Raw genomic sequence first — 27,061 nt, 5'->3', positions numbered from 1 at the left:
TAGCTAGAGATTGTATCAACAATTTGCTAATCTGGATGATGTATTTAAGGGTTTTTTTCTAGTTTTGACACAGGATCCTACATGCTACGAATGCAAACAGTAATTCATCTAAATATATATGAGAAAAACTTTGCTCAAGTTTTAAAATCTTGATTTTTCTTAAGCAAAAGACACAAATATTCTAAAATAAAGTCTCTGACCCAGCATGTGAATTTTACAGTGAAATGAGAGCCTGAGGAAGAAAGTCAAGGAAATAACACACAGTGGTGGTTCAGCTGAAATAAAAGCTAGTTCAGTGGCTGAACCACACTAACTCCTTCAAAGATTTGCCCATAGCGTGGCATTATAACCACTTATGCACCATCCAAGTACATAAACCAAGTGTCCTGCCTCTTCCTTACTCTGTCTTGGTCCTAAGCTTATGATGCTCAAGTTGTGAATTCAGAAGAGAATGCTTTGGGTCTGTAAATAAACCCGTGGGTTTGATGTGATAGTAACAGCAGAGCACTTGCGACTCACAACAACCAAACTTGGAGGCCACCTGGAATCTTGTCACAGCTGTTGTTTACTACAGAACGTGGCAGAAAAGAATCAACTCAGTGGGGAGCTGGGAGCTGAGGACTCAGAGGAAGTGCCAGAGGGGCAGATGGCACTGAGGAGCAGGGGAAGACACTGGTTTGCAAAAATATATGTGTGGTTCATCTATTTATTTCAATAATACGTCACCTTTGGGTCCATTTCAATGTCTCATTTCTTTCTGACAGTTATACCACATTTAGAGATCAAATCCTCTCAGAAAACCATCCCGTGTCACCCCTATAGGCAATGCTCACATTGCCTTTGGGACATGACATCATCCCTGAATGGTTCACCAGAAAATAAATCGAACTCTTAACCAACTCTCCTAAAGAAAAAATCTAAATTATGCTCAAGAGTCTGTTATTGTCATATGAAATAACGAGGTCGAGTCAAACTTGCTGCATCTTTCCTCCCCTCTGCTTGACCTCTGTCTTCTACAAAAGCTACAGCTGTGCCTTCACTCAGTCCCCAAGTCAGCCAAGCACACGACCAGTGTCTGTGTGAGAAACGGAAGCCCTCTGGGTTTTCTCACCACCTGTACCAAACCAGTCAGAGCTGAATCACATGGTATTCTTACCAGAATTTCTAGAGAAGAACTGGTTAATTTCACCTTTCTCCATTTTTCATTTACTACTTATCACTTCATTTAGCCCTTATATTAGTGCAATAAAAAGCAGCTGTCTGGCCAAGCATGCTCAGTCCAAGTGACCTTGTATTCTTGTTTGTGTTTACCACATAATCAGCAGGGAATTCCATTTTCAAAATACAAGGCTTCATAATCCATTAGCACTAGAGATTGGTCCAGGGCTCTGGATTTACTGGTCACATGTAGCAAGGAATAAAAATATGAGCGTACAGCCAGATTAATCTCCAGACTTGTAAAGCATCCCCACCCACCATTCGTGGGTCAGTCTCATTCAAAGTCACATATGAATATTAGCATAACTCTTAAATACTTCTAATGCCCTTCCCACAGTACATGAAGAAAAAATTAAATGCTACCTGCCTGACAAGTATGAAGACACACAATAACTAACACCATGCTCAGATATTCCACTTGTTTCATAAGTGGAACATAAATACTGATGTTCCTATTAATACAACAACAACCCATGTCTCCCCCAGCTGTTTCTAAAAGGCAGGAATCACTTTCACTGCTCTTAATTTTAAATCAAAAGTCTTTAGCAAGTCCAAGCAGTTTAACTTACCATCAAGTTCAATGAATCAAATAAAAGAATCAATGGAAAGTATTTCAAAAATGTAACCTTGGTAACGTGTAAAATGCTTCCCCAGAACTTACACTCATTTGCTTTATTTGCTGCTTTAGGAAATGAAATAACACATAGGCAGAAGGACATTAGTATCACAACATTGCATCTCCCAAGCTTAACACTGCATGTGCTCTCCTGGAAGGCACTTTTTGCACTGTGCTTTAAAAATCTGCAGCCTGGCAAGTTAGGTGATTGAAAAATAATCATATTTCACGTTGACAAAATGGAAAATAGAAGTGTTCAATAGGAAATAATAATTCATATTTATTCTTTATGTCCGTGCACAGCACTTTAAACCTAATTTGTTTCACGCTTTTCCCTGATAAAAAGAGAATAAACTCAATGGTGTTATAACAGCATCTGCCATTTGAAGAATCAACATTTATCAGTGTTACCACCCAATTTTAACTGTGGTCTCACACAGTTCTTCTTTATGCAGCTCTCAGACTGAAAATGGTGATTATTTTGTGCACCATTATGTGATTTTTGTTGGCAAATACTTATTTTTGAGTTGCAACATAATTATTCAGTATTTATGTATCTACGAGGGTAAACAATCTCCGATTCACACTGAGAGAGAAAACTTCAAAATATTTTGCTGTTCATTTCAGTATCTTGTAACTAACATGTTTACTAGTTCTTATCCCATTCTGATCTGAAAGGCATGCCATTATTCCCACAGCTCATCCAAGCTAAGCAGAAAAACCTTTTCTTTACAATAGTGTCCCCTGGCAGCTGAAGAATGTCAAACAGAGGTGAAACAAAGTAGGATCCCTCTCCACACTTTGTATGTCTTCCCAAAATGCCAAGGACAGTCTTATTTTGAGTAACGATTCTGACCTTCTAAAGATTACCACGCTCCAGACTTCTCAGGTTTTCTCCTGCTTGGGTTTTTTTTTGAGTGAAAGTGAGCATTTTTTTCTCAGCTTTACTAACTTTTGCTGCTTATCTCCTATGTGAATCAAGGACAACCTTCCAACAGTGGCAGTTGTCTGCTACAATGGCACCCAGCCATAAAACACTGTTCAATTCTACAAGTTAAATAAGCATCAGAAATAAAGTTCTGCTAAGGAAACAAAAATAGGAGCAGTTTTTTTATTCATAGGTTTCAAACCAATAAGGAACATTCACCATCATGATATTAATATAGACTGCTTCTATAGCAAGCACTCACTTTATGGCAGTTTTTTAGAGATTTTCTCCAAAGCAGGCATCAAGGGCTTGCATCAAACCATCAACTGTTCCAAAAAGGTAATCAAAAAAGCAGAGTTCAGGGATGAGTCATTTTCCTTTTCAACCCTACCTGAACCCTGTCTGCTGCCACACATGGAAGTCTGCCCAAGCTGAAAACAGTCTCCCCCAGAGCCGTGCACACCACCACAGAAAGGCTCCTCAAAAACAAAGATGGAATTCAACTATGTGTAGTCCACCAGGCCGAGGTTTTGCTACTTACAAGGCACAGCATGGCGATAAAGGTTGTCTCTAATAGTCTGCTGCAAGTCGTGATCCGGCGATCCTTTCTGAAACCTCTGGTTGAGATAATGTCGCAGATCTTTGTTCAGTCTGCTTCCTGCAAAGAAAAAACAGCCATTTATTTATTTCTAAATGCACACAATTAACATTTCCAATTGAGGCAAATGTTAGATTTCCATTCAGAGTCCCCTAAATTATGCCATGCTGACTTTACGAGCGGAGGCTCATCCTCCTCTACAAATGGCTAATTACCAAAAATAACTCGCTGTAAACAAGAGGTCTCTCTTGTCTCATAATGCATCTTTCTTCCTGTGGTGTTAAACAGATCATCATTCCCTTTTATTACTTATTTGTCTGAGCAAATGGAGAAAGACAGATGATGGGAAAAAAGAAAAATAAAAAAGGTAGAGTATTGCTTTTGCAACTCACTGGAGGGTGAGCTGGGCAGACAGACAGAAGGCAAAAGCTGCTCCCATTGGAGGTACTAATAAAGCTGAACGTGGCACAACATCAAATAAGTGCTATACTTTGTATTAGTATCTACTACAGCCCACAGCAGGAGTTAGGAAAGAATAGACTGAAGGAGTTAAGAGCACCCAAAGTCCTTAAAAACAACAAAATAGCATCCAATGCTTTTCACTTAAATGTATTTATTCCCCCATTCAGTTTTGAACACTTTCAGAAGTGTGCCAGAATAAGATGAGTTAAAAACAAAACAACAACAAAAAAAAAGAAAAGAAAAAAATGTAGCTGTTAATGATCAATGACAGTTGCTGAACACCAAATCCTTTCTTGTAACAGCACATATAAGGTGAAGAAACTTAATGAAGTCTTTCCCCTCAAAATATTTCCAAGATGGGAATAGGGAATAACATGGACATTAATTTGACTGAAGAGCAAAAACAGGGATAGAAACTCTTCTGTTCTAAAAAGAAAAGAAAAAAGCTCTGGAAAAGCTTCCGAAAAATGAAACCAGGATGATCAAAGCCAGGAGCAGTTGCAACACAAGGACCAAGAGAGTGGGCTGGGATGCTGCAGCCTGTTGGGGACATTGGCCTCCAACATGTCCCGAGGTCAGCTGGGGACTGGGTACTCCCTGCCTCTCCCAACACAAGGACTGGGAGACACCAAGGAAAGGTAATGGGAGCCCGGTTAAAAATCATGCAGCAAGGGCAGTAGTTCACACAGGCTGTGCAGATCTCACTGGAGAGCACTTTCAGTGCAACAAGGTTATTGAGGAGACTCAAGGGGAAATGGAAAAGACAGACCCACTGGGGGTTGCAGAATCATAGAATGGTTTGGAATGGATTCAGAACAGGTTGGAAGGAACCTTAAAGATCATCTTGTTCTCATCCCCTGCTGTGGGCAGGGACACCTTCCATTAGACCAGGTTGCTCAATGCCCCATCCAACACGGCCTTGAAAAGAAGGGGGTGTAGGAAATCCCTTGAGTTGAAAATTAATTGCTGGTGGCTGGGAAACCTGGGAAAGAAGTGGGGGAATATCAAATATCTTACTCTTTTCCTTTCCTTTGCCAGGCATCTTAATTATGGCCTCAGCTGGAGCCAAAATGCTGGACTACATGGACCTCAGGCTGAACCACGGCAGCTGTGTTTTTTTATCATTTGCATTATGATTTTTTGGATTATTGAGTATATAATGCAGAGATCATCTCAGTGCTTCTGGACACTGAACATAGCACCACAGTTGCGCAGATTCCTGGATGGAGCCTCTAGGAGTCACTGCAGAGCAAATCAAGAATAATAATACTGCAATGGAGTGCAGTTGGACAGTGGGATTGGGAGCTGGCAGCAGCACCAGGCAAAGGGTGACATGAACAAGTGGAAACTGTGACATGCCCATGGACAGAATCAGCCTACCCACCTACTGCAGCCCTGCAACATTTTAACACAGATGTTGGTTTAGAAACAAAACTAAACACAAAAAAACCCACTCTGTACTCTGCAGTACTAAGTCAAATTTTAAAAATAACTCTTACTGAAGAAAGGAAGGCTCAGGCAGCTATTAACAGAAGGAAAATTTTTAAAGACCAAGATGCTCATTACAGAAACGGCTCAAACAACAAAACTGAAATTAAGGGAGATATAATTGGCTCAACACACTTTCCTGAGTGACCCCAGCAACATCCCTCACTCCAAGAGCAGATTATCAACCCATTTTCTAACAAAAGGTCTCCAGTTATTACACCATAAAACTGGTTTCCCACACAGGAGGCACCTGGAGGGTTTCACAGACCTGTGGGCTACAGTTTTTCAATATCAGAGCTGACTTTCCAAACCCCAAATGTTTGATTTCATATCACATTGTTTTACTCCAGAGGGAGACTGGGCACAACAAAAAGAGCACCTGCTGAAATGATAAAGCAGTTCTTTATCTTTTAACTAAACAGTCCATATTTTTCTTTGCACAAGGTGGTTTTTCCTAGCAAAAATGGATAACTATGACAAACAGTTTGGACATAATGCAAGGGTTTATTCCAGTGGAGAAATTAATGCACTGAACTGCATGTATCACATTACGTAAACTTTCTCCCAAAATACTGTGTGATCCCTGGTTCAATGATTTATGGCAAAACAATATCTTGAGGTGAAAAAGCTCTGCTGAGCTAGGGTTTGTCTGACCACAGAAAATATGCAATTTACTGATGATACCTGCTTTTAGCTTCCCTCTGTGCCCATTCCATCTAGCATCTCAGTCTATTATGGCCCTGCTGGAAAGTTTGGTTATTTGGTTTATGCAGTAGCTGGGATTTCCCAGCTGAGTCACTGAAGCACTAGTTTAGAAGGCAGTTGCAAAAACAGGGGCTGTAGAAATACTTGCACTCACATGAGTGTCCCCTCAGGGAGCTCACAGTGATGCTTATTTCTATTACATTTATTTTAAGCGGGAAGGAAAAAAAAAGAAAAGGTGAAAAAAAAAACAACAACTCCAAAAAAAGCCTGCTAAGCTACATTCCTGTTGCTAAATTCCAGAAAAGTCTTGACAGGAATAAAGGCTTCTTGCAGCCCTGACAATCTCTGTTCTGCAGTGGCTGAAACCACAGCTGTGGGCACAAGCAGGTTCACCCCACTCAGTTCACTCCACTGCATGGCAGAAGAAAATAAGCTGACACAGAAACTAACTCTATGTAGAAAGCTGTCAAAGGGATCCAGCCTGGAACATGTTGGATTCTTTACCATTTCAAATGTTTCACTCCACTCTGATCTTTCCCAAGAATCTCCTCAAAGCTGAGAGGGCATGTTCTTGGTACTGGCATTATTTAGTAGATTCTAGTGGTAGATGAAAGTTTATGAACTCTGATATACTCTGAGTCTGAAATGTATGCACCCATAATCCCTGAGAACCTAAAAAATATGCCAGTGACATTTCAGCAACCTCCTCTGTGCAAATCATAGCAGCAAAATTCATTCTGATCCTCAAGGGCACCGCTGGCTTGTGCAAACTCACCCTGAGAACAAGCCTCACCCTCTGATGGCTTCTGTCCAGACACCAGCCACCACCAGGTTGGGTGGATGGGCAGATGCCCAGAACCTCCTGCCTTTACGCAAAAGTCCTCCTTTTGTAAAATCTAAATCCATGTCTAAGTTGTGCTCAAGAAAATACCTGGTACCAGTTTCCTTAGAGATGAGTTGTGTTAACCAGAAGTATATACTGCCCTTCAAAATACTCCTCTGTTCTCATGGAGACTGGATTTTACATTTACTCTTTTGAGATTCGTTCTTCTCTGCTAAAAGCATGTGAAGGGGTCCAACAGTGATAATAATGGAGGAACAAGAGAGACAACCCAAAACCAGCAGTTTTCGAAAGCAGAGGATACAGGTCTTGAAGACCCACTGCTCAGCTCTTCCTTCCTGCTGGCCAGGACATGCTGGAAATTACTTATTTGCACACAGAAAAATCACTTTGTTATTTTTGTAATCAAAATTAGGCTGATACACGGTAGCTTTAGAAAATGAAACATACAAAAAAATGCAAAACTCATCAAAATTTACAAACTTTCATAAGTAAAACACGTTCAAAGGTTTTTGTTGCTCTTGCAACAGTTTCTTTCCCCTTTTTTCCTCACTGAACAAAACCAATGCCCCTTTTTCATGTAAAGATAGTCAGAGAACCAGCTTTTCACTGCTTCTCTCCCCATAGTACTACTCCAAATTTGAGATGTTTCCATTTTATTATCTGAATCCTTCCCTACCTTTGAATGAAACAAAGAGCAACTCACTAAATGGCTGTTTTTCTCAGTTATTCTTAATTATTATACTGTATTTTAGAGAACAACAATCATCCTCCCCCACCACTACATCACAACAACAATATTTTAGTAGTAAAAGGAAACTCAAGGAGGAAACATCTGTCACAGAAAAAAAAATATTTACTGACATATGGTTTTCTGAGAAACAATAAACCCTCCTTGTCAGTTTTGTGCAGCTCAAAATGTACCTTAGATGGTTTTGTGATTAATGAAATATATTGACTTTTTCTAAACACATTCTTTTCAAACCTGCAATTCTGTCACACATTTGTCCTCCAACAGTTACGTGATATGAAGTCACTAGAGAAGCTGTGCTCTGACACTTACTGCTACAATTCCCACTTTCTGCAGGAAGAAAGCTGCACGTGGGATCATCCAGCACCGTCTTTGCTCTGTGAGAACATCCTCTCTTCGAGAGCAATCCCACCACCGAGCAGCAGTACAGACCTGGGGGCTGAAAGCCTCTTGCCTTATTGACATCTTGGCTTGCAATAAGGAAAGCAGACTACATAAGTGACCAAGCAAAACCTGAATTTTTTTTTTTTCCAAGAAAAAGCTGAGTGTGAACATCGCAAGGCTGCCAGCACCTTCCTGCCAGCTGGTGGAGAGACTATGCCAGAACTGCGCAATGTGTGCATTCTGAAGATATATTTTAAACTCATGTTTTATGCCTTTGGAAAGTATCATTTTATAGTTTATATTAATTACTGCAGCTGTTTTATCCCATTTATGTTTAGAGATGGTCATAGATAATCCTGATAAAGAGCCATACTCTGACAGAGCCTATAGATGCTCGTGCAAAGATGGGTCAGGGTCAAGCCCGGGACACACTGGTCCCTGACCTATATTACACTCCTGTAAGCAGATTACACCAGTATATATTTTTTTGCTTTACCCTTCTTTGGGAAGGCTATCAATTGCTACATTCACAGGGGCTGATAGCATCTGAACTGGAAAAATCCATTTTCCATTCCTGAATTGCAGCAGAATGCCCCCTCTCTTGTCAGGAACTCTGTTTAAAGGCGTCTTTAGCAGAGGGATTCTCTCTGGGCAGACAAAGACCATTTCAAAACAACAGGGCCATGAAGCAATGAAAGGTTAAAGGCCTCACTAAAGGGATAAAAGTGCAATAGAGTCATCTGGATTAATGCTCTCTCTCGCCGCCCTGATGTCTACATTGAGAGGGAAGGATTCAATTTTTTAAAGACACATGCTGGATTTGCAGTATAAACCCCTGATTGTAACATACTGTCTTTCATCTGAAGATCTCTATCTGGAGGTATTTAACAAACACTAATAAGTTACCATGGCTGGCAGGGTTTTACTTCTGTGCTACAAAATGCAGAACTGTAGAAAAGAGGAAAAAAACCCTACAAAAACCAAACAAAAAACCCCAAACCTTGCTCGTTTAGAGGCATGAGCAGAGAACCTGCAGCTCACATTTTTTAAAGCAGCAAGTGGACTTGAAATCTCAGCTGACTGGCCTTTGTGGTTGGGTGACTTCTCTCATGCTCCTCTTTCCAGGGCTGCTGCTCCTAGCAGAAGGCACTCAACACAAACTCATCTATAATTAGAGGCAAAATAGTTCCCCTTAACTATAAAGTACATTAAGGAACCTGGTTATAAATCTATCAACTCCCTTAAAAAAACCCACATTTTTAAAAGAAATATTAAAATATTAATAATGTAACTCAAGACAACTTCTCAATCTGTTGTTAAATCCTTACTAAAGAGTGGGGTGTAGACAGGGCTCCTGAGAAGCAGAAGAGAGTTCTTAAAAACTTTTCCATACAGCACTTAGCACAACAATACTGCCAGGGCACCATCACTGTCTCTTACTAATACTTGCAATGGATTTTCATCAACTCCTTGTGAAAAGGTGGCCCTGAGACTCACATATATATTTTGTTAATGCCTGGAGAGATTCTTATTATTCTATTTCTGGATCAATTAATAGGATAATTTTCATAGTAAGGTACTGGAGGTAGCAACCCATCTTAAAAATGAAGGCTGAGTAGATTTTTATCATGTAACAAGACTGCACTGGTAACCACATCATCACAAAACATTCCTAATTCCAGTAGTTGTTATAGAAATGATAATAGTTTGTGCTACATCGTTTCAGTCTGTCCCATCCTTGTCTTCCAGCTGCTGTCCAAAAGTGATTATAAATAATGGGGCTATAAAAGCCATTCAATAATTAGAAGATTCATTGGCCATATGCCAGCAGTGACAAAAGAGAGTGATTTATGTAAGATGAGTCTGTCACATCTGTCAGATCACAGTTTCATTACGCCTGTGGCTTTAAGGTCACAGTTTAGCACTGTTCCAACAACCATTTGTCAAGGGGGTGTTGGGGAGAAGAGGTGTAATACATCATGGTTTTGTTTGCTTTCTTGTTTTAACTACTAAGTAAATAAGTAAATAAAGTCCAGTACCTACATTTGTTATTTCATGTCTCTTGTGAGGTCAAAGATACAAGAAAACATTCATCATGGTTGGCCAGAGTTCAAATAAGATCACAAAGCACAAACATCCAGTTTAAAAGCCTTAAGCATTCATGTGGCTTCTTAAATTCAATATATACTAAGCATTTCTGTCTTCCAGCCACCCATGAAATGAAGGCACCTTGTAAACCCGTAACATGTTGGTAAATTAATTGCTACTACATTTTCCTAACACAAGTAAACTTAAAAACCTTTTATGGCTCAGTGTTCTAAACTGATATATAAACATTGCCATGGGAGTTTCAGTTTAAAAATTAACATGGCTCAGCAAACAACTAATTTGATCCCAATTCCATTTTCTCCTCTTTTTTTCTTCTAAACAAACAAACAAAAAACACCAATGAACTTTTATTGCTGGGGACCAATACCAGTACTATAAAGTCCAGATGTTTGGATGTTCCCCATAAAAGCTTCAATAACGTCATCTGTTATTGTCAGTGATTGCTTCCATTCCAGCGTGGACAGTCTCTGGTGAGAAAAACTACTGGTCTGAGGGTACAAACTGGATCTCTGTTGGAAATGCTACACCCAGTCAAAGCCAGTATATTACTGTAATTTGTACCAGCCTCCTAGAGCCAGACTGCACACAGAAGAATTGCTCAGATCAGAGCCTGGATGCTGCCATTATTCTAACAAATCCATGCCACAACCAAAGCAAAATGACTGCTCATCCTTTACCCACCTCTTGAAGTAAAACATAAAACGCTTCCCAATTTTTATGCTTTAAAACCTTCTCAGAACAACAAAGCCTCATCCATTGCAAAAGCCTTCCAGTGGAAGGAAATTATGATAAGCTGGAGGGTTCTGCCATAAAGAATTGCACAAAGTTACAGGATGAACTACCTACACAGCAATAAAACTCCACTTTGATGGAACATGGTTAAGGCTTCAGCAGCAGCCTGGCTGCTGAATCAGCAGCGAGCACTTCAGTGCAGCTAGTAATTCCTGTCTGGAGAATGAATAACACTTGTTACTTTATTACTAACAGAACTTCTTAAAATATTATTTTAGGTGTAAGCTGTGAATCTGAAGGAGATGTATTCACTCAAAACTTTCGGGTCATGTTCAGAATCAGGCGCAACCAAGAGCTTTCTTGGCACGGTACCTTTGGTATCACTCTCAACCTGCATGGGTGAATGAACCAACACTGAAGTGGTAATTCACAGCATTTGCTGCTACAGAAATGCACTTAACAGATCATAAATCCCTGGTGAAACTATTCTACGGGCACCTCACCTCATCTACTGCATTCACAGGGCGCTCCACCTTATTTTCTGTACATTAATAGGGATTCACGTTTCTACTGCAAATTTAAACAAATAGCCTTTCAGTTGAGAAGTGCCAGAAAAACCCACAGAGCTCAGCCTTGGATGCTGAAAAGAAAAAAATATTGTTATTTATACACCAGGCCTGAAAATTTTGAACACTCGTGACAATCAAACTTCTGTTGCCCCCAGCGGAATTCAGGCCGTCAATACCAGCAAATCCAGCAGTAAGCCAAGCCTTTCTCCCCCTTTGGCCTCTTCAAGCTTCTGGCATCCTCAAAGTTCCAGCCCTGAATTCTTGAAGCTCTTGGGGAAGAAACTTTCCTTCACCCTCCAACATCTTTGCAGTCCAGGATAACCCTGACCTGGGATAGAGGGAGGCCACACAGCCACGATGGCACCCCCAGAAGGGGAGCATGGTCTGCTACAGGCAGACAAATCAGATCTTTCTATCTCAAGAAGGAACTATTTTATTACTCTCTTCCACAAAATACTGAGGTTTGAGTTTGGTTTTTTTTCCTGTGCCTGAGCAGGTCAGTGTTGGTAGGTGACACAAATTACTGGGGATTGCTAAAGCTTTTGTGTCCATATGGATTCCGAAGCACCACAACACTAAATAAATGATGACATTTCTCCAGAGAAAGTGGCAACCATATCTGCCCCAGTAAAGTCTAAGGAGAGAAAATCTGATACATGTGATGTAAAAATATGGGTAGCTGAAAACACGCAGCTCAACAGCAAGAGCACATGATGAATAGAAAAGGGAAAAGAAAGGTCAGCAGTAGTAATGAGTGCTGGCCTTAGATACCTCTAAAACACATTTGAACTAGCCAGGCACAGAGCTTCAGAAACATGACACTGGTACATCCATATGGATGCTGGCAGATGTAGAGCCAGCCAGGGTGCTTCACAGGCATAGTTAATTATGAACCCAACTAACTATTAAGAACTGGAGATTAACCACTCCTACACTGCTACTGACTCATAGGAGACCTCTTTTCTTCCCCTCATGCCATTCTCAAAAAATGCTGCAAGCTCCCCAACTCTTGCCTCAGCTTTTGGTTTTCCTTGTTCACTTTGAAGAATCCATAGACACACAACAAGGAGAGAGTCCAGACTGTCAGGTGGTCTCTGGGAATGACAGTAGAGAGCAAGGTGAGCCAAGGTGAGAGAAGGGACCTGCTGGGATGACAAATGCAGAATATTTTCCTAATAAAATGAAAAATCTCCAAGATAAAACTGCAATCCTGATTAACAGCCATTAATATTAACATTAATACTGATCAATGTTTTCACGGAAAAGCTCAGGGAGGTAGGTGTGCAAAGAACAAAGTAATGCAACATCCTCTAGACCCGTTTTCAATGAAATTTGGATTAGCATCATGCTAAATACTTTAGACAGTTCTGTGGCCAGATCAGTGTTGAACCAGAGTTAACTGACAGTCAAGCTGCAACATTAAAGCTATGTCCATAAATGCTTCCTCTTGGCAGTGACCTTAAACCAAGCGCCCCGAGCAAAGCCTCAGCTCTGCAAAACTTTACAGAAAGCCAGACCCAGAGGTGAACTTAGAGAAGCAGAGACATTCCTCTGAGGAAGGCTTTCTGTCTTGCACACAAAGACACTGCTGTGTTGGGGCATTTTGCACTGCGTGTTCCAGCAAGAAAGAGCAATGAGGAGTACGGAGCGGTCAATAGTGGCAAGAATCATTGATGCTGCCACGTAGGCTTTTAAAAAAAAAAAAAAAAAAAAAAGAAAATAAAAAAATCCCTCCTACACAACTGAAGTGAATGCAGAATGAAGCCATTGTAAGAGAGTGCCATGGGATGCAGCCTATTTCCATGAGCGGCTCTGAAAGATTGAGGCTGAGCGGCTCAAGCCCCGTCTGCGCTGAGCCTTTCCATCAATGAACACAGACCAGGCTATGTGAGCAGCCCAACCTTCCGGTCATACCTCATCAGGAACACACAGCCTGCCTGGGAGCCACACAACAGCGTTTGTCACTGACACCTACTCTGTACAACTGTGTTGTGTGAAGCAACCTGGATAAGGGAGCGTTGTTTCTTTTCCTTCACTCCGAGTCTCAAGCTGCCAGCAAGCCTTGCCTTTTCTGGGATGCAGGGAGGGCTTATGGGAGGCAGCAGAAGTAGGGCATGGGGTGAAGAAGAAAGTCTAGCTCCAACAGTAAGAAAAGGAAAATCAAGATGAAAGGTATTTGCAGTCTTTCACTCCAAGGAAACGACCCGTTTCTGGAAATGAGATGCATATCTCTGTATGTCTCCTGAAAGGAGTTACCATATGTTCCAAAAGCAGGATATAATATTTGAGCTGTAAAAGCCAAATCAGCTTGAGAAACAGACGGCATTACAATGCTTTAGCAGAACAAGCCCCACATAACAATGTGCCAACAAACTCATTTTCTAGAATGGCACTAGGAAAATATTTGCAAAATCTGAAACCCATTCCCTAAATACAGCATTTGGTTCTTCCAGAAAAATGGGAAAAAAGTTACACATATGCCAGAATTGGGGAATTTTAAGTAGCTATTCGTATTCTTTGATTTTTTGCTTGCTTTTCTCCATAATTTAGGCATGGATAGTAGGTTTCGCTGCTCTTTTTTAAATCTCAAACTCCTTCAGCAGTCAAGTCATTCTTGTTCCTCCTTGATTGCTGGAGGGACAAACTCCCATATTGCCCAGCCAGGTCACCTCTGAATACTAATCACAGCATTACAGTTTTTCACTCTGACCTCACGGGCTCCGGGGCACATGCCAATATTAACAGCCTCATTTCCAGAGGCACTAAATACATAAAATCTAATGCTGAGAACCTGTGATTGTCAGGCCATAAACCACACACTAAATGCAGATATTGTCAGAACACTAGAATTTTGATGTTGCTTTTTTAATTTTTTTTTTCCCCCCTCACAAGTGCCTCTATCACATAAAAAAAAATGGCCTTCTTGGAAGAAACCAGCTACAAATCATAATGTGTCCAAAGCATCTGCCAGCTGCTTTGGTCTGTTCTCTGGTGTAGTTGGATGATACACACTCAGGTGCACCAGTGTCTCACCACAGAAAAATAAATTATTATTTTCCTCTGCAATACACCCATCTACAGAGGGCTACAGGTTAATTTTCCAACTTCCTCCAGCAATTTCCCAGAAACAAGATTTTTGAAGAAACAAATAAAATCAGAAACAAGACTTGCTGTGGTCTCTCCATAGCAAGTGAAGGTCCTGCTCCTACTACACTACTTTCAAAGAGCACAACTAAGCTTAACCTCAGATGGACCTGCTTTTTTCTTTTTCCTATTTTAAATGTAATTACACACTTGTGTACACATAGAATAGACACCGAACTACAAGCATACAGTACAAAAAGAAGCACACAGGCTACAATGTTTTGCAATTTAGAAAGTCAAGCTCTCAAAGCTGAAAATAATTATGAGCTAAATCTGTTGGGAAAAAACATTTAAATGGAAAAACGTGTATAACAGTTGGGAGCTGTTGAAGCACACTTTACAAGAGGCACAAGAAGCCACAAAAATGGAATAAGAAGGTCACGCTGGTTTAAAAAACAACCTGGCTTATAGGGAAAGTGACTGCAGCTTTTTTCAATTTTGTCTTGAAGACAAAGGGAAAACAAGATCTAAGCAACTGGACTAGTTCCGTTTAATTATTGTAACTGCAAATACATTTGTTTTATTTTTATTTTACCATTACAAGTGTCTTCTGAGGGTTGGAGGATATTCTCCATCCCTGGAAAATGTTACATCAAGATTGAATGTTTTTCTTGAAAAAACATGTTCAAGTTTAAAGAGAAATTGATTCAAACGAGTTCTATAATGGCCTGAGCTATTACTTGGAAATGTAATTTAGGAAGATAGTGTTGAATAGTCCGGGGTAAAGTATCTGGAAGAATGGGGAATTTAAAAGAGTTCAGAGCAAAATAATGCCACGAGTTGAAGCTGACCAAGAACCTACACAAGTTGAGAAAACCTCAGTGGTAAAAGGAAAGTGTTAACATGACTATTCTGTTGTAAAAGCAATTCAATACACAGCATTGTGGGCCTCCCTTTTGTGCAGGAAATGGGACTGAAATTCTAAAATAAGACTTTACAGCACTGACAGAATAAATGAGTTGGCTGAAGCAAGCAAGAACTACGGCAGTCCAGTTTGTTATTGGTTTTAATAAAGTTCTACTATATCTTATTGGCAAAACTCAAAACTAAGAGTGAATGAGGGCAACTTCCACATACAGTCATGTAAAAAAAAAAAAAAAAAAAGAAAGTTCTGATTTTCAGGCCTGTCTCTTCCACATAGAGCAACCCTTCTCTTCTGTAACCTCCACATTAAAGGCTAGTCAATGACAACATCTAAAATATCAAAAAACTCACATTTGAAACAAAAAAACTAGTAACTTGAATAGCCTTGGTCTCCAACATAAATTTAATACCTCATAAAAAACAAGTTTGGCAATAAAAAAAAGTACATGAAAAAACTTACTAGGCTCTGTAATAAATATCTTTTTTGCCTTGGTCACAAGGTCTTGGTTTCTTAATGAGTTTAGGAGTGCCTGTATCATGTTTCTGTCACCCCAACTTTCCCCCCAAGAAACAAATATGAATATTACAGATGGTAAAAACCACATTTTCTTGAACAGGAAATAAATGTTTATACGTGGCATATAGCAAAACATACATTTCCAGAGACAATAGCTACAAGATTTAGACTTCTTAGTGCAGGAATTTTTAATGGAAAACACATTTTTGGGCATAAGAATTTTAATTACAAAGAAACAGCACACAAGTTGCTCCTTTAGATTTAAAGCAGAGCAGTTCTGCAGCAGAATCAAAAAGACATGGTTCTCTTTTGGTGAAAAACAGAATACTGGAATAAAGAGAGGAACGCTTAACTCGGGCATGTGGTGGGTTAGACATTTCCACAGAATGCTTTTGATCACAAAATGACATTTGTCAAAAATGAAGATATTTCTCAAGAACTTGACATTTCTGCAGAAATCAGACATAGCTCTGATGGTGCCTTTTCCAATCATGCCTTAGCCTCCCAGGCTACTCCTGCCCAGTGGTTCAAATGTTTCCAAGCTCAGTCAGTCAAGCCCATCTTCCTATCTCTCCCCTTCTCACAATCATTAGACAATGCATACAGCAGGAATAAGAATTAGCACACCAATCTGAAGGAGGTGTCTTGTGAAAGGCTACCGATACCCAGGCTTGATCTTCACACTGCCAACAAAAAGAGAACCAAAGCACCAGTTCAGTTTTGAAAACACACACAAAAAAATTGGTACCTCCAGAATGAAGTTTCACAGATTCTGGTTTGGTAAAAAAGGAAATACAGGCCTTTGTGGCAAGTGAACCCTCCTTTGTGTGAGCACATCTACTTAGCCGCAGGCATCTCACCCTAAAAACAATTAACTGGAAAATACAAGACCAGAAGTGGTCAAAGTAACAGTTTCCCAGAAGTCAAAGTGGAGGGAAACACTGGTTTCATTCCCATAACATTACTCTTTCCAGCAACAGACTGGGTGGCTTTCTTGCATATCCACAAAAAAGGGCTTTTGTGAAAGATTAACAGGAAAAGCAGAGATGAAAAAGGCTTTCCTGATGACTTTGGCATCATGGGACTTTTCCCATTTTACAGGACACAAGTAGAGCTGACCATGCTTTATGCCCATTTTTGCCAGCAAGTGTTGGCTTTCCAAACTCACATGGTTCTAAGCAATTTGCAATTCTGCCAGGGAATCTTCATGCTCAAGCATCAGCTTTACTGTCATTGCCATTAAAACCAACAGTCACTTTATTTTTTAAATTATTTTGATAAGCATTCCGGTGATCCAGCTAAAGACAACAAGAGAGGTGATAGAAAGCTATAAAAATCAGCATTAATTGTCTACATACTAATTCTTCCTCAAGTTTTTATTCTTTAATTTTTGAGAGCTCTCCTTGTACTTTCTCGGTTGGTTTGCAAAACAACATTTTTCAGCCCCATTTAATCAAATGCATTTGGATGGAGGTCTCTGACTCTGAAATGGAAAGCTCTAATCAGCTTATCCTCAAATTCATTTTATGCTTCTCTCACTTTTGGTAGTGCTGGAATTTCAAAGCCCTGGAATTTCTGCAAGGCTGAAAGACTTTTTAAGCAACACAGGCACACTGAAGCCTCTTGTACTCCATCTACAACTGGAGGAGAAAAACAAGCTGTAGAGGTCTAAACTGATCCAGCAAGAGATGCAAGGAAGCACAGTATGGGCCTCACATTTCTACTGAGTGAATGTCACTGTGGTTTCTGCTTTTATGTTACTTTGGGACTTCCTAAAGCTCTATCTCCACTCATTAAGCCATCAGGAGCTTTTCTGCTGACTTAAAAGGACTCTGGGTCAGAACCTCCCAGCTTGGCAAGAAGAGATGTCAGACCTATGGCATGCAAAAGGAATAGCTATTTATCAAAGGAGCAGTCCAGAATCACGCACTGTTCCTGCTTGAACACAGTCCCACTGTCCCACTTTTAGAGTCTGAACCAGCATAGACAAACAAAGGAGGAACTTTGGAAGACAGGTAGGTTTTTAAATAGAATAGAGCATTATGCACAACAGGCATCCTGGGGCCACGGATGAACAGTTAACAGAGGGGACTTAAAATCCCAAGTCTCCTCCAGACAGGATTTCTGCACTGTTGTCCCCAGATTTATGGTCTCACACTCCCCGGCTAAAAAGCCCCATGGTGAGACCCTCAGGTTCCTAGAAATAAACTCTGTTACTGTTTCTTAGTGAGTCCAGCCAGGCTGGCATGGTAAATCCACCACCTTTGACATGTGTTTTCTCATACTTCTCTCCTGGGAGTTTTAAAATTGTATGTCAAAATATTAGTTAATTGGTCTAATTTTACGCTTCTTTGTTTTTGGCTTTTCCTTTCAGACACAGCCTGTTTGACAGTCAAGCTTTTAAAAGGAGCTCAGGAGAGTGGCCCTTTTGTGATAAAATGCTCCCCTGGTCCTGCCTTTCCACCTGTGCTCAGACCCAGAAATTCCTCAAACAAGGTACATCCACAGCTGCTGTATAAACACCATGTACACACAAGCCTGCACTGCCAGCACATAAATGGCAGATGCATCTACACAGGCTGACAATTGATTTACTCATAATTTGCAACCCTTTGTAAAGGAACTAGACTTCCTAGCAATCAATGAGAAAATAACCTTGTTAGCAAATAAGCCAAGGTTCTTTTAAATTAATCAGTTCTTTTTCATCCAAACAGTATAGATAATGAAAGAGATGGTGACATTTTACATGACCTATAAAAAGTAGTGTTTCTATTTTAGGCTCTCCTTCGTATGGGTGCCAGGATGATTATGTTTTGTTTACTGGACAAAATAATCTCTTATTTGTTAAGGCTTGAATGCAATTTCATACAGTACAAAATCTTATCTTCTATTGTCTTAATTATCATCTGGAGGGTTGAAACATGAGATGATAGCACAGAGCAAAATGAATATTAATGTGTTCTCTCTGCAATTTAAAGAGAAAGGACTTGGAGTTTTCTTTTGCCCATGTGCTTAACATGCCACAGCAGAATAGTGAATTATATCCCATTTAGCTGTTATTGTTTCTCCAAGTAGCACGAAGAAAACAGACATCAGACTCCCTACATTACAGGTGTTCAAACACACAGCCTTTTCCTCTAATTTCCTTTTACATCATTTGCTCAAAAGTTTGAAAATGTTTCCTACTTAGAATGGTGTGCAAGGTTATGCCACTGTTTTTAAAGTTCTTTGTATGACTCCTTTGTCACCTACAACATGTTCTCGTGTCAGCCTGAAAGTAGAAGCAGCAGGAGCCTTTTCTCTCATTTACCTCATTTGCATCCTAATAGCCAGAGAATTCAACGCACGGAGGGAAAAAAAGGTGCATGTATCCCGGGAGGAGATGGGGGAAAAAGAGAAAGTCTTGGATGGTGAACAGTGCACAGTGACTCCTTCCTAGGTAGAAATCAAAGGGATCTTAATGTGCTGATTTTAAATTAAAACAATCATAATGCATGGCCTGACTGGTTCAGAGTGATTCCAAAAGTATCAACAGGAAGCGAAAAAGACAGCACTCAGATGCAATGCTACATGGTTTAATTCTTTTGCAGTTTCATCCTGCTGTATCAGCACTGACCTTTCCAGGTCTGAAAAAGAACCGAGAAAAACAAAAACGTTTATTCTCCCTTTTTTTGAACAAAAAGAGGAACTGCATTAGACTTTTTTGGGGGGCTTCATACACACTGTTAGAAATTGAAAAGAATAAACGAAAATCAAGAAAGAGAAATATCAATTAGAAGAAGATTGGTTTCCAAATTTGTGCTGATATGGTAGTCAAGCTGTATTGACCAAAAAAAAAAAATAAAAATCTTTCTTCAGAAAGAGAAATTTAAGTTACCCAAAAACATAGAAACAAAGAGTTTGTGCAGCTATAACTCCTTTTTAATTTACTTTTCATATGTGTCTCTATGGTATCTCACACCCATTAGGAAAGTGAAGCAAACGTTTCAGGTTTGACTTGGCCCTTGTGGACTCCAGGGTGAAATACAAACACAGCAATGATCATACAAAAAATCCTTTTGCCCTAGTGCTGTTTTATGCCGTGATTATTTTAAGGCCATTTTACATCTAAACAACTGCATCAGTTTTTTCTCTTTGAGGTTCTTTTAGTTTGTTTTAACTACTTTGCAAAATCCCCAGATGCATAATTCTGCTTTAGCAGCTGCAAATTCAATCAAGTGGATTAACTTCATGCCCACCTAAGTGGTGTTCAGAATACAAAAACATTCATCATCCCAGTGTTTCTGTTGCAGCCTAGATTCACTGAAGGATGAGACAAAAGGAAGACAGCCCTGTGCACACATTGTGACACTGTTAGGATAATCCCACCTGCGGCAGGAACACTGTGTTGGCACATTCCCTAAAGCCAAGGAGCCACAGCCTCCTCTGACCAATGGAATCCTCTCCAATATATTCACCATGTAGAATTAGAGATTAAAAAAGTAAGAAGTGGGGTTTAAAGGTATTAAAAGTTTGAGGAAACTGCTCCAATTAGCAACAGAAGAGTGTGAATTAGGTGCTAATCACCTCCATCAGCCCACTCCACTCAAACCTAACGGGAGGTGAGTGGATGGGATCTGAGGCTCCTCATAGCTCCCAGTTTATGGTTGTGGAAGGAAGTTTGCAGTGGTCTGTCCAGAACCGGCCTCCCCCACGGCACCAGCACTGCACTCATGGGGAGCAGAGCCCTGAGACTTACTTTCCACAGCCAGCAGCTCTTCTAGAAAACTCCACACTGTACTTCTGCCCATCTCACACAAGCTTCAAAAACTCCAAGTCACCACCACCTGTGCAAGACCTCATATACAGAAGTCCTCCTACTATATTTCCAAACTGTTTAAACGAACACCCAGCAGCAGCCACAGAAACACAAATATCTTCTGTTTATTGGATGACATAGGACATTCTTACCTGAGCACTCCAAATAACAACCAACACCTGTATAAGTACAATGCTACTTGCTACAGTCAAAGAATAAGGCCACTCAAAAATATCCATCTAAAAATAAATTTAAAAATAAAGAAAAAGATGAAAAGGACAAAAAAAAAAAAAAGTGGAATTAACAGCCAAACACCAAACAACTGAGAATGCAGTTAAGCTGACTGAGGTAAACCAAGAGCAAAACCTATCTGATAAATGATCAAATCATACAGTCTAGCAGATTAGTGTCTACTGAACAGAAGGACTGAAGAACACAGACACTCCAGTGTGATAGCTACAAAGCAGAGTTTAATGAAATGATAAGCTATTTAAGTAAAGCATTCACGGCTATGACAATTCATTTGCACAAAGTGAAAATAGAGTAGAAATTTGTCAAAATGCAAATACAACAGTAACCTATTGACACAGGGTCAAAATGTGAAGGGGAGAATCAAGTTCAAGACACCAGAGCTACAATTACTGCAGTGTTCTTATAACAACATTTCTCTCTTTACATTGCCATTTGCCATCCAAAGGTAGATCTAAGGAACTCATTAACATGAAGAAAACCAAATCAGACATTACTGAAAAGGAAGCGAGAAATATTCATCTTATAATTTGAATTAAGATTTCCTGCTGAAGATCACCTTTATCTTTCCAGGCAAAGTAGCAAAGCGATTCTGTAGAATTTAACTGAGAAATAAGGCACACAAAAGGGCTGCTTATATGCACATCTCAGTGGAAGATAGACAGTAGAAATAAGTCCTCTGTACAAAAACAAGCATTGCATATCAAACAACACTGCCATTGCTTACCTATGAAATATCATATTTATGTCACTGCTTACCTATGAAATATCATTTAAATTTGTTTCTAGGGAAACTCACATTGCATCCCCCCCAAAATGTAGTTATTTTTACGTTAGTACAGTTATGACACACTAAACATAAATATATCTATGCCAAAGCAAAAGGAAGTACTTGTATTTCATTTTGAAAGTCATTGATCTGGTTAAGACATTGGTATTTTGACCACCAGGTTTAATTTTGAAAGGATTTGAGCAGCTTTACTGTCCAGCAGCCACGAATAATTCTGTGCTTGAATACTTTTTATAGAAGCACATGAAGCAGAGCACCACTGCAACCCATGAAGCACAGGTCATTACTCTCACTAGCTTTATTACATGGGCAAATTAATGCAGGCTAAACAAACTATACACTTCTCTCAACCCATCTGACTTCTTTTGCTCTCTCTCTCCATATACACACATGTAAATTTTTCTCAGAAACATTTCAGTTTTCCTAAGCAACACAACAAATTGTTTTGATCTTCTTATGAAAGGAAAACAAATGGATTAGGGATTCTCCCGGTGCCCAACAGCATACATGCAATAGAAGCTTTTGAACACTTCTGCATCTCTTCAACAACCTCTTTCAATAAGAATTCACCTTTTGCTTCAGCCGGATTGCTTAAAGAAAAATCTGTTCCACATTACAAGCATTACAGCTCTCATACAACAGGAAGAGCTGCAAATATCAGGAGAAGGTTGACTTGACTTGGCTGATAAAAAGAACTAACCTGGAAGCGTTAAAGGCACACGTGCAAACAATACACAAAACTATTAACTCGTTTATTTGGGATTGTGTTTAGTTCCCTCGGTAAAGAGAATAAAACGTGAGAGAGGACTGCAGGTGTTCAAAGGGGAAGCCAGAAAGAGATGCCTGACAGGTTTCAGTTCAGTTCTTCTATCAGCTATTCCAGGAACTTATTAATGTCAAAGGAGTTATGTCTGCATAAGCTAGAGGAGAGTCAAAGCACCAGTGTAAGCTGCCTGCAATAAAGACAGTTGCCTGCTGTGGTTGTCAGCACTAGGAAATCATATATCTCTGGATAGTGTCTTCTACAACTTTTTCCTTGTAATTCCTCACAATGGATTTTCTCCTCTTCTGCATTTTACAGCTTAAAACTGTATAAAGCTTGCCAACTCCACCTTGGTTTTTCCTTCCTGGTAAATCATTAGAAATGACTGAAATAATTCTGTGCAAATAAACTCACGGCCAACCCTTCAGCTCCCGTCAAATGCCATTCTGAGGATTATGTGCCCTGAAAATGGAAGTTGCACCCAACGCCTTCCAAGTCCTTCACCTAACCAAAGCAGAAGGCTTGATATTAAGCAAATTCCTGATTTCACAATGGATTTGCAATTAAATATCACAGGAAATGGGGTTTTTTTTGCAGTTTGACTTCAAATATGGTATGTGTCACAGTGTTGTGGAGGAACTGAAAAGAGAAAAGATGAAAACAGCACGGCTTGTCATCACTTCCATAATTTCATTGAGAAAATATTTCAGAAATATAAACTGGAATGGATGGGGTTTTAGGAAGACAAGGTTCTTTTTATTCAGTTTAGACAGAGCAGAGAGTGGCAAGAAAAACTAATGGATAAACTTCTTAACTATTCTGAGGCTCGTCAGGGGTTTGAGTGTGCCCTTCAGCCTGCTGCTTTCTGGAAAGCTCCAGGCTGCCAAGTGAGTGATTTCTATTCTTATCGACTCTTCTGGGACCACACAGTCTCCTTTCACTGGTAGGGTTCAAATGTTGTGTTCCCCTTGCCAATACAGGATATAATGGTCCACAACTCAGAAAAAAAATAATTCTTGCTGTTTAAGGACACAGTGACCACAGAAGTATATGACAGAAGATGTGAGAGAGGTACAACTACATGATGGTGAGGACAGACAATCTTTAAATAGAAAGGACACTTTTTTCCTAACTACTTTTTCCTTCTCCTTTTCTCTCTTTTTTTCTTTTTTTTTTTTTTTTTTTTGCCGGGGTGGACTAAAAGAGACTGAATATTTTTCAAATACCCCACATATAAGTTATCCCACGTTTAACCAACCCTCCTGCCTGCTTAGATGAGAAGTTCAATGAACTATCAGTTACCTTCCAACATTATTCCTGCAGTATCAAGCACCCTGAGCCTGATATGATACCAGTAGCAATATCCACAATAAAAATACAGATGCTACATGCACACAGTTACATCCTTTTCTTCTTAAGGACAGAAACTTATTTTGGGCACAGTTTTGTATCTGTTCTAACTTCTCAAAAAAAAAAAAAAAAAATCAGACATCTCAGAAACAAGAAGGATCTTGGGAAACCCAAGTAAACACTGCTGTACATCCTCATGTGACTGTGCACAAGCAGTTTAATGGTTCCATTAGAGGCCAGTACCAGACCCCACAGCCTGTTTGCTTTGCTGTACAGAACTTAAAATAACCACAAAGAGCAAATGCCAAGAGTTACTGTTATTACCATATGTAAAGTGCAGAACAAAATGATTTCCCATCAGTTTTGCTATGAAGAGAGCACGATTCGAGGATTACAGCTTTCGTGCCGAATGGCATCTCTGAAATTAAAAGCAATTCAAAGGAGAACCATCTAATAAAACAACAACAAGAAAGCAAAGAAGTCTGCTGTAGCAACACAAAACAGTAGACCATACAAACTGGTTGAGGCATAAAGGCAGAATGTATCCCAGCCAATGTTAGAGAACGTGGTTAAAATGGCTGAAAAGCTTATATCTCCTTCATTGTAACATTTTCGAGATCTGAGAACATCTTGAGTTCCTTATTAGCTGCAGTAAAAATGCCTTTAGTAAAAGGACACAGAAAATTACTAACATGAGTTTGAAACTTATTTCCCAATTGCAGGATTCAAGTCACATCTGACTTGAATGTTACTTCTGTGATCAAAAAAAATATCATAACACCACTATGTTTTTAAATATATATACACGTGCATCTGAAAATATACTGTGGCTATAACCTGTTAGGAAGTCCTGTCTGTAATATACATTGTGGACATTAACGCAATGTATTCTTACATGCAGGGCAGGGAAGCACTCATCACTCTATATATGAAAAATTTTGATTCAGGACATGTGGAATGCATGCAGGCAGAAGAGGAGGAGAAAACAGACCACTGGAGGCCACTCAATTGCTCAGCCCAAGTGCTTTTACACTCTTGGCCTTGGAAGAGCCATTGCAGCGAGCAGCAGGGCCAGCAATGGTCACAGAGAGCACTCAGTGACTGCTGAGGGTACAGATCAGCTCTAAAACATTTTGTTCCATTTAGATCCCATTCTCTCAGTGTGGTTTTTATCACACAGCACTATAATGATTCATTATGCTAAAAATTATTTCAAGACCAAAGACTAGAACTGTGCATTGAAATGCACAGGGCAACCATGAAAATCTCAAAATCTGTCAACAAATAAAGCTCATTTGGAAGAAATTGAATACAAAGGGCAGCTATGAAACCACTCAGTGTAGAGCAGCAGGGATTTGGTGCTGTGGCATGAACTTGAAAGTAACTGTCAATTTGGGATTTCACGTGTGCACTGAGTCCTGGGGGGCATCAGGCAATACAACACCAGCTGGAAAGGGAGGGGATTGTTCGGCTCTGCTCTGCACCGGTGTGGCCTCACCCTGAGATCTGGGGGCAGTTTTGAGCACCACACAATAAAAAAAGACATTAAGCTATTAGAGAGCACCCAAAGGAGGGCCATGAGGATGGTGAAGGGTCTGTAACAGCTGTATGAGGAGCGGCTGAGGTCCCTTTGTCTGCTCAGCCTGGAAAAAGGAGACTGAGGGAAGACGTCACTATGGTCTTCAACATCCTCACAAGGGGAATTGAAGGGGCAAGAGCTGATCTCTTCCCTCTCATGATCAGTGACAGGAAGGAAATGGCATGAAGCTGAGTCAGGGAAGGTTTAGGTTGCGTATCAGGAAAAGGTTTTTCACCCAGAGGGTGGTTGGGCACTGGAACAGGCTCCCCAGGGCAGTGGACACTGCACCGAGCCCAATTTCAAGAAGCATTTGGACAATGCTCTCAGGCACATGGTGGGATTCTTGAAGTGTCCTGTGCAGGTCCAGAAAATGGACTTCATGATCTTGATCTCTCTGAGATGGGAATCCAACCCCACCACACTGTTACCAGGTTTAGCTAACTAGGAAAATGTTCAGAGAGGCACAAGGCACACTGTATCTTGTAAGGGCAGGGAATCAATTCAGGTACAGATTATGCCTTCTTTTTTTCACACAACCCCAGGTTTTGCTTGGCTAGATGGGTAACTAAATAAAAGGGACCAGTGGTAAAGTAAAAAACTAGGAAATTCATCTAAGTAGGTCACACTAAAATAGTCCCCAAAAAGGCATCAAAATTGTAATTTTCCTGCTCTACATGACTGGGCAGGCATTACTTTCCATCTGCCTCAATGGTAAGAGAGGATATGGCACCATACAGAAAATACAGCCAGAGACATTCATTCCTATTGCAAAGTCAGTATTTTTGCCAATTTATCTTTCTTACCACACAGATGAGAAGTTCTGGGTGGTTCAACTGCCTGCTTTGGTCACCCACAAACTTGTACTAGTTATCAAGTCATATTTAATACACTGGCATTGCTACACTGTTGTTAACCCAAGTGCTTGTAAAAATCCATGTTATCTGAACACAAGAGAGAAGAAATGCATGGTATTTTTAAAGAAAAGCCATACATTCCCTGTCCTTTACTAAAACAAATTTGGCCAGTCCTCAAAGTATCAACAGGCCAAGATAGATCCAAACTCTTTGAAGATATTGATTCACAGTTCAACTGCCTCAAGGACTTTTTTACTTGTAACAACAACCTTCAATAAAACGAGCGCAAATTTTTTTCTGTAATGCAAACTGTCAACTTCTGGAGGGCAAATGCTCAGTTTCCCACATTTCTTTCACTTTATTGTAGGCAAGGGGCTTTGTCTTGCTGAAGCACGGCTGGGAATGATTTGGTTGTCAGTCCAATTCACCACCGGTTCCAAGAGAAGAACCACTGTTTTTCCAAAACCTTTTTTACCTTGTCCAAAAGCCAAGGGGTAAAAAATGCTTTATATTTTTTGGGTAAGCAGGTTAAAGACAGAGTGTAAAAGTTTTACTGCAGTGGCATCCATTTACACAAGCAAAAGCACCACAGTTTGAATCTGGGCTGCCACTGCACATGCACTGCTATTCTATTTAATATTCTTTTCATAGCACTTCTAAGTACATTTGATCTCTTTGATAGCTTCTTGGCAATACTTTTTCATTAGAGTCATTATCTAAAAATCTTTTAATTTTCATTTTAATACACATAA

At 40.0% G+C, this 27,061-nt stretch overlaps 1 protein-coding gene across 28 annotated transcripts in view; it reads right to left on the bottom strand.

Annotated features, from left to right (window-relative positions):
- Window positions 1-27,061, bottom strand: part of MAGI1 (membrane associated guanylate kinase, WW and PDZ domain containing 1) — a 351,112-nt gene that overhangs the window by 179,437 nt on the left and 144,614 nt on the right. For all 28 annotated transcript variants that reach the window (XR_007904719.1, XM_051788759.1, XM_051788766.1 and 25 more), the window contains exon 2: window positions 3,304-3,420. Coding sequence is in view for 27 of the 28 variants with exons in the window: in XM_051788759.1 (XP_051644719.1) it covers window positions 3,304-3,420 (117 nt within the window). In the remaining variant the exon portion in view is untranslated. The remainder of the gene's footprint in view (window positions 1-3,303; window positions 3,421-27,061) is intronic.

The sequence above is a fragment of the Manacus candei genome, unplaced genomic scaffold (assembly GCF_025592945.1).
Source record: "Manacus candei isolate 608988 ecotype Guabito, Panama unplaced genomic scaffold, ASM2559294v1 h1tg000025l, whole genome shotgun sequence".
In the NCBI taxonomy this organism is placed as follows: Eukaryota; Metazoa; Chordata; class Aves; order Passeriformes; family Pipridae; genus Manacus; species Manacus candei.
This window is presented reverse-complemented; position numbering and strand designations above follow the sequence as displayed.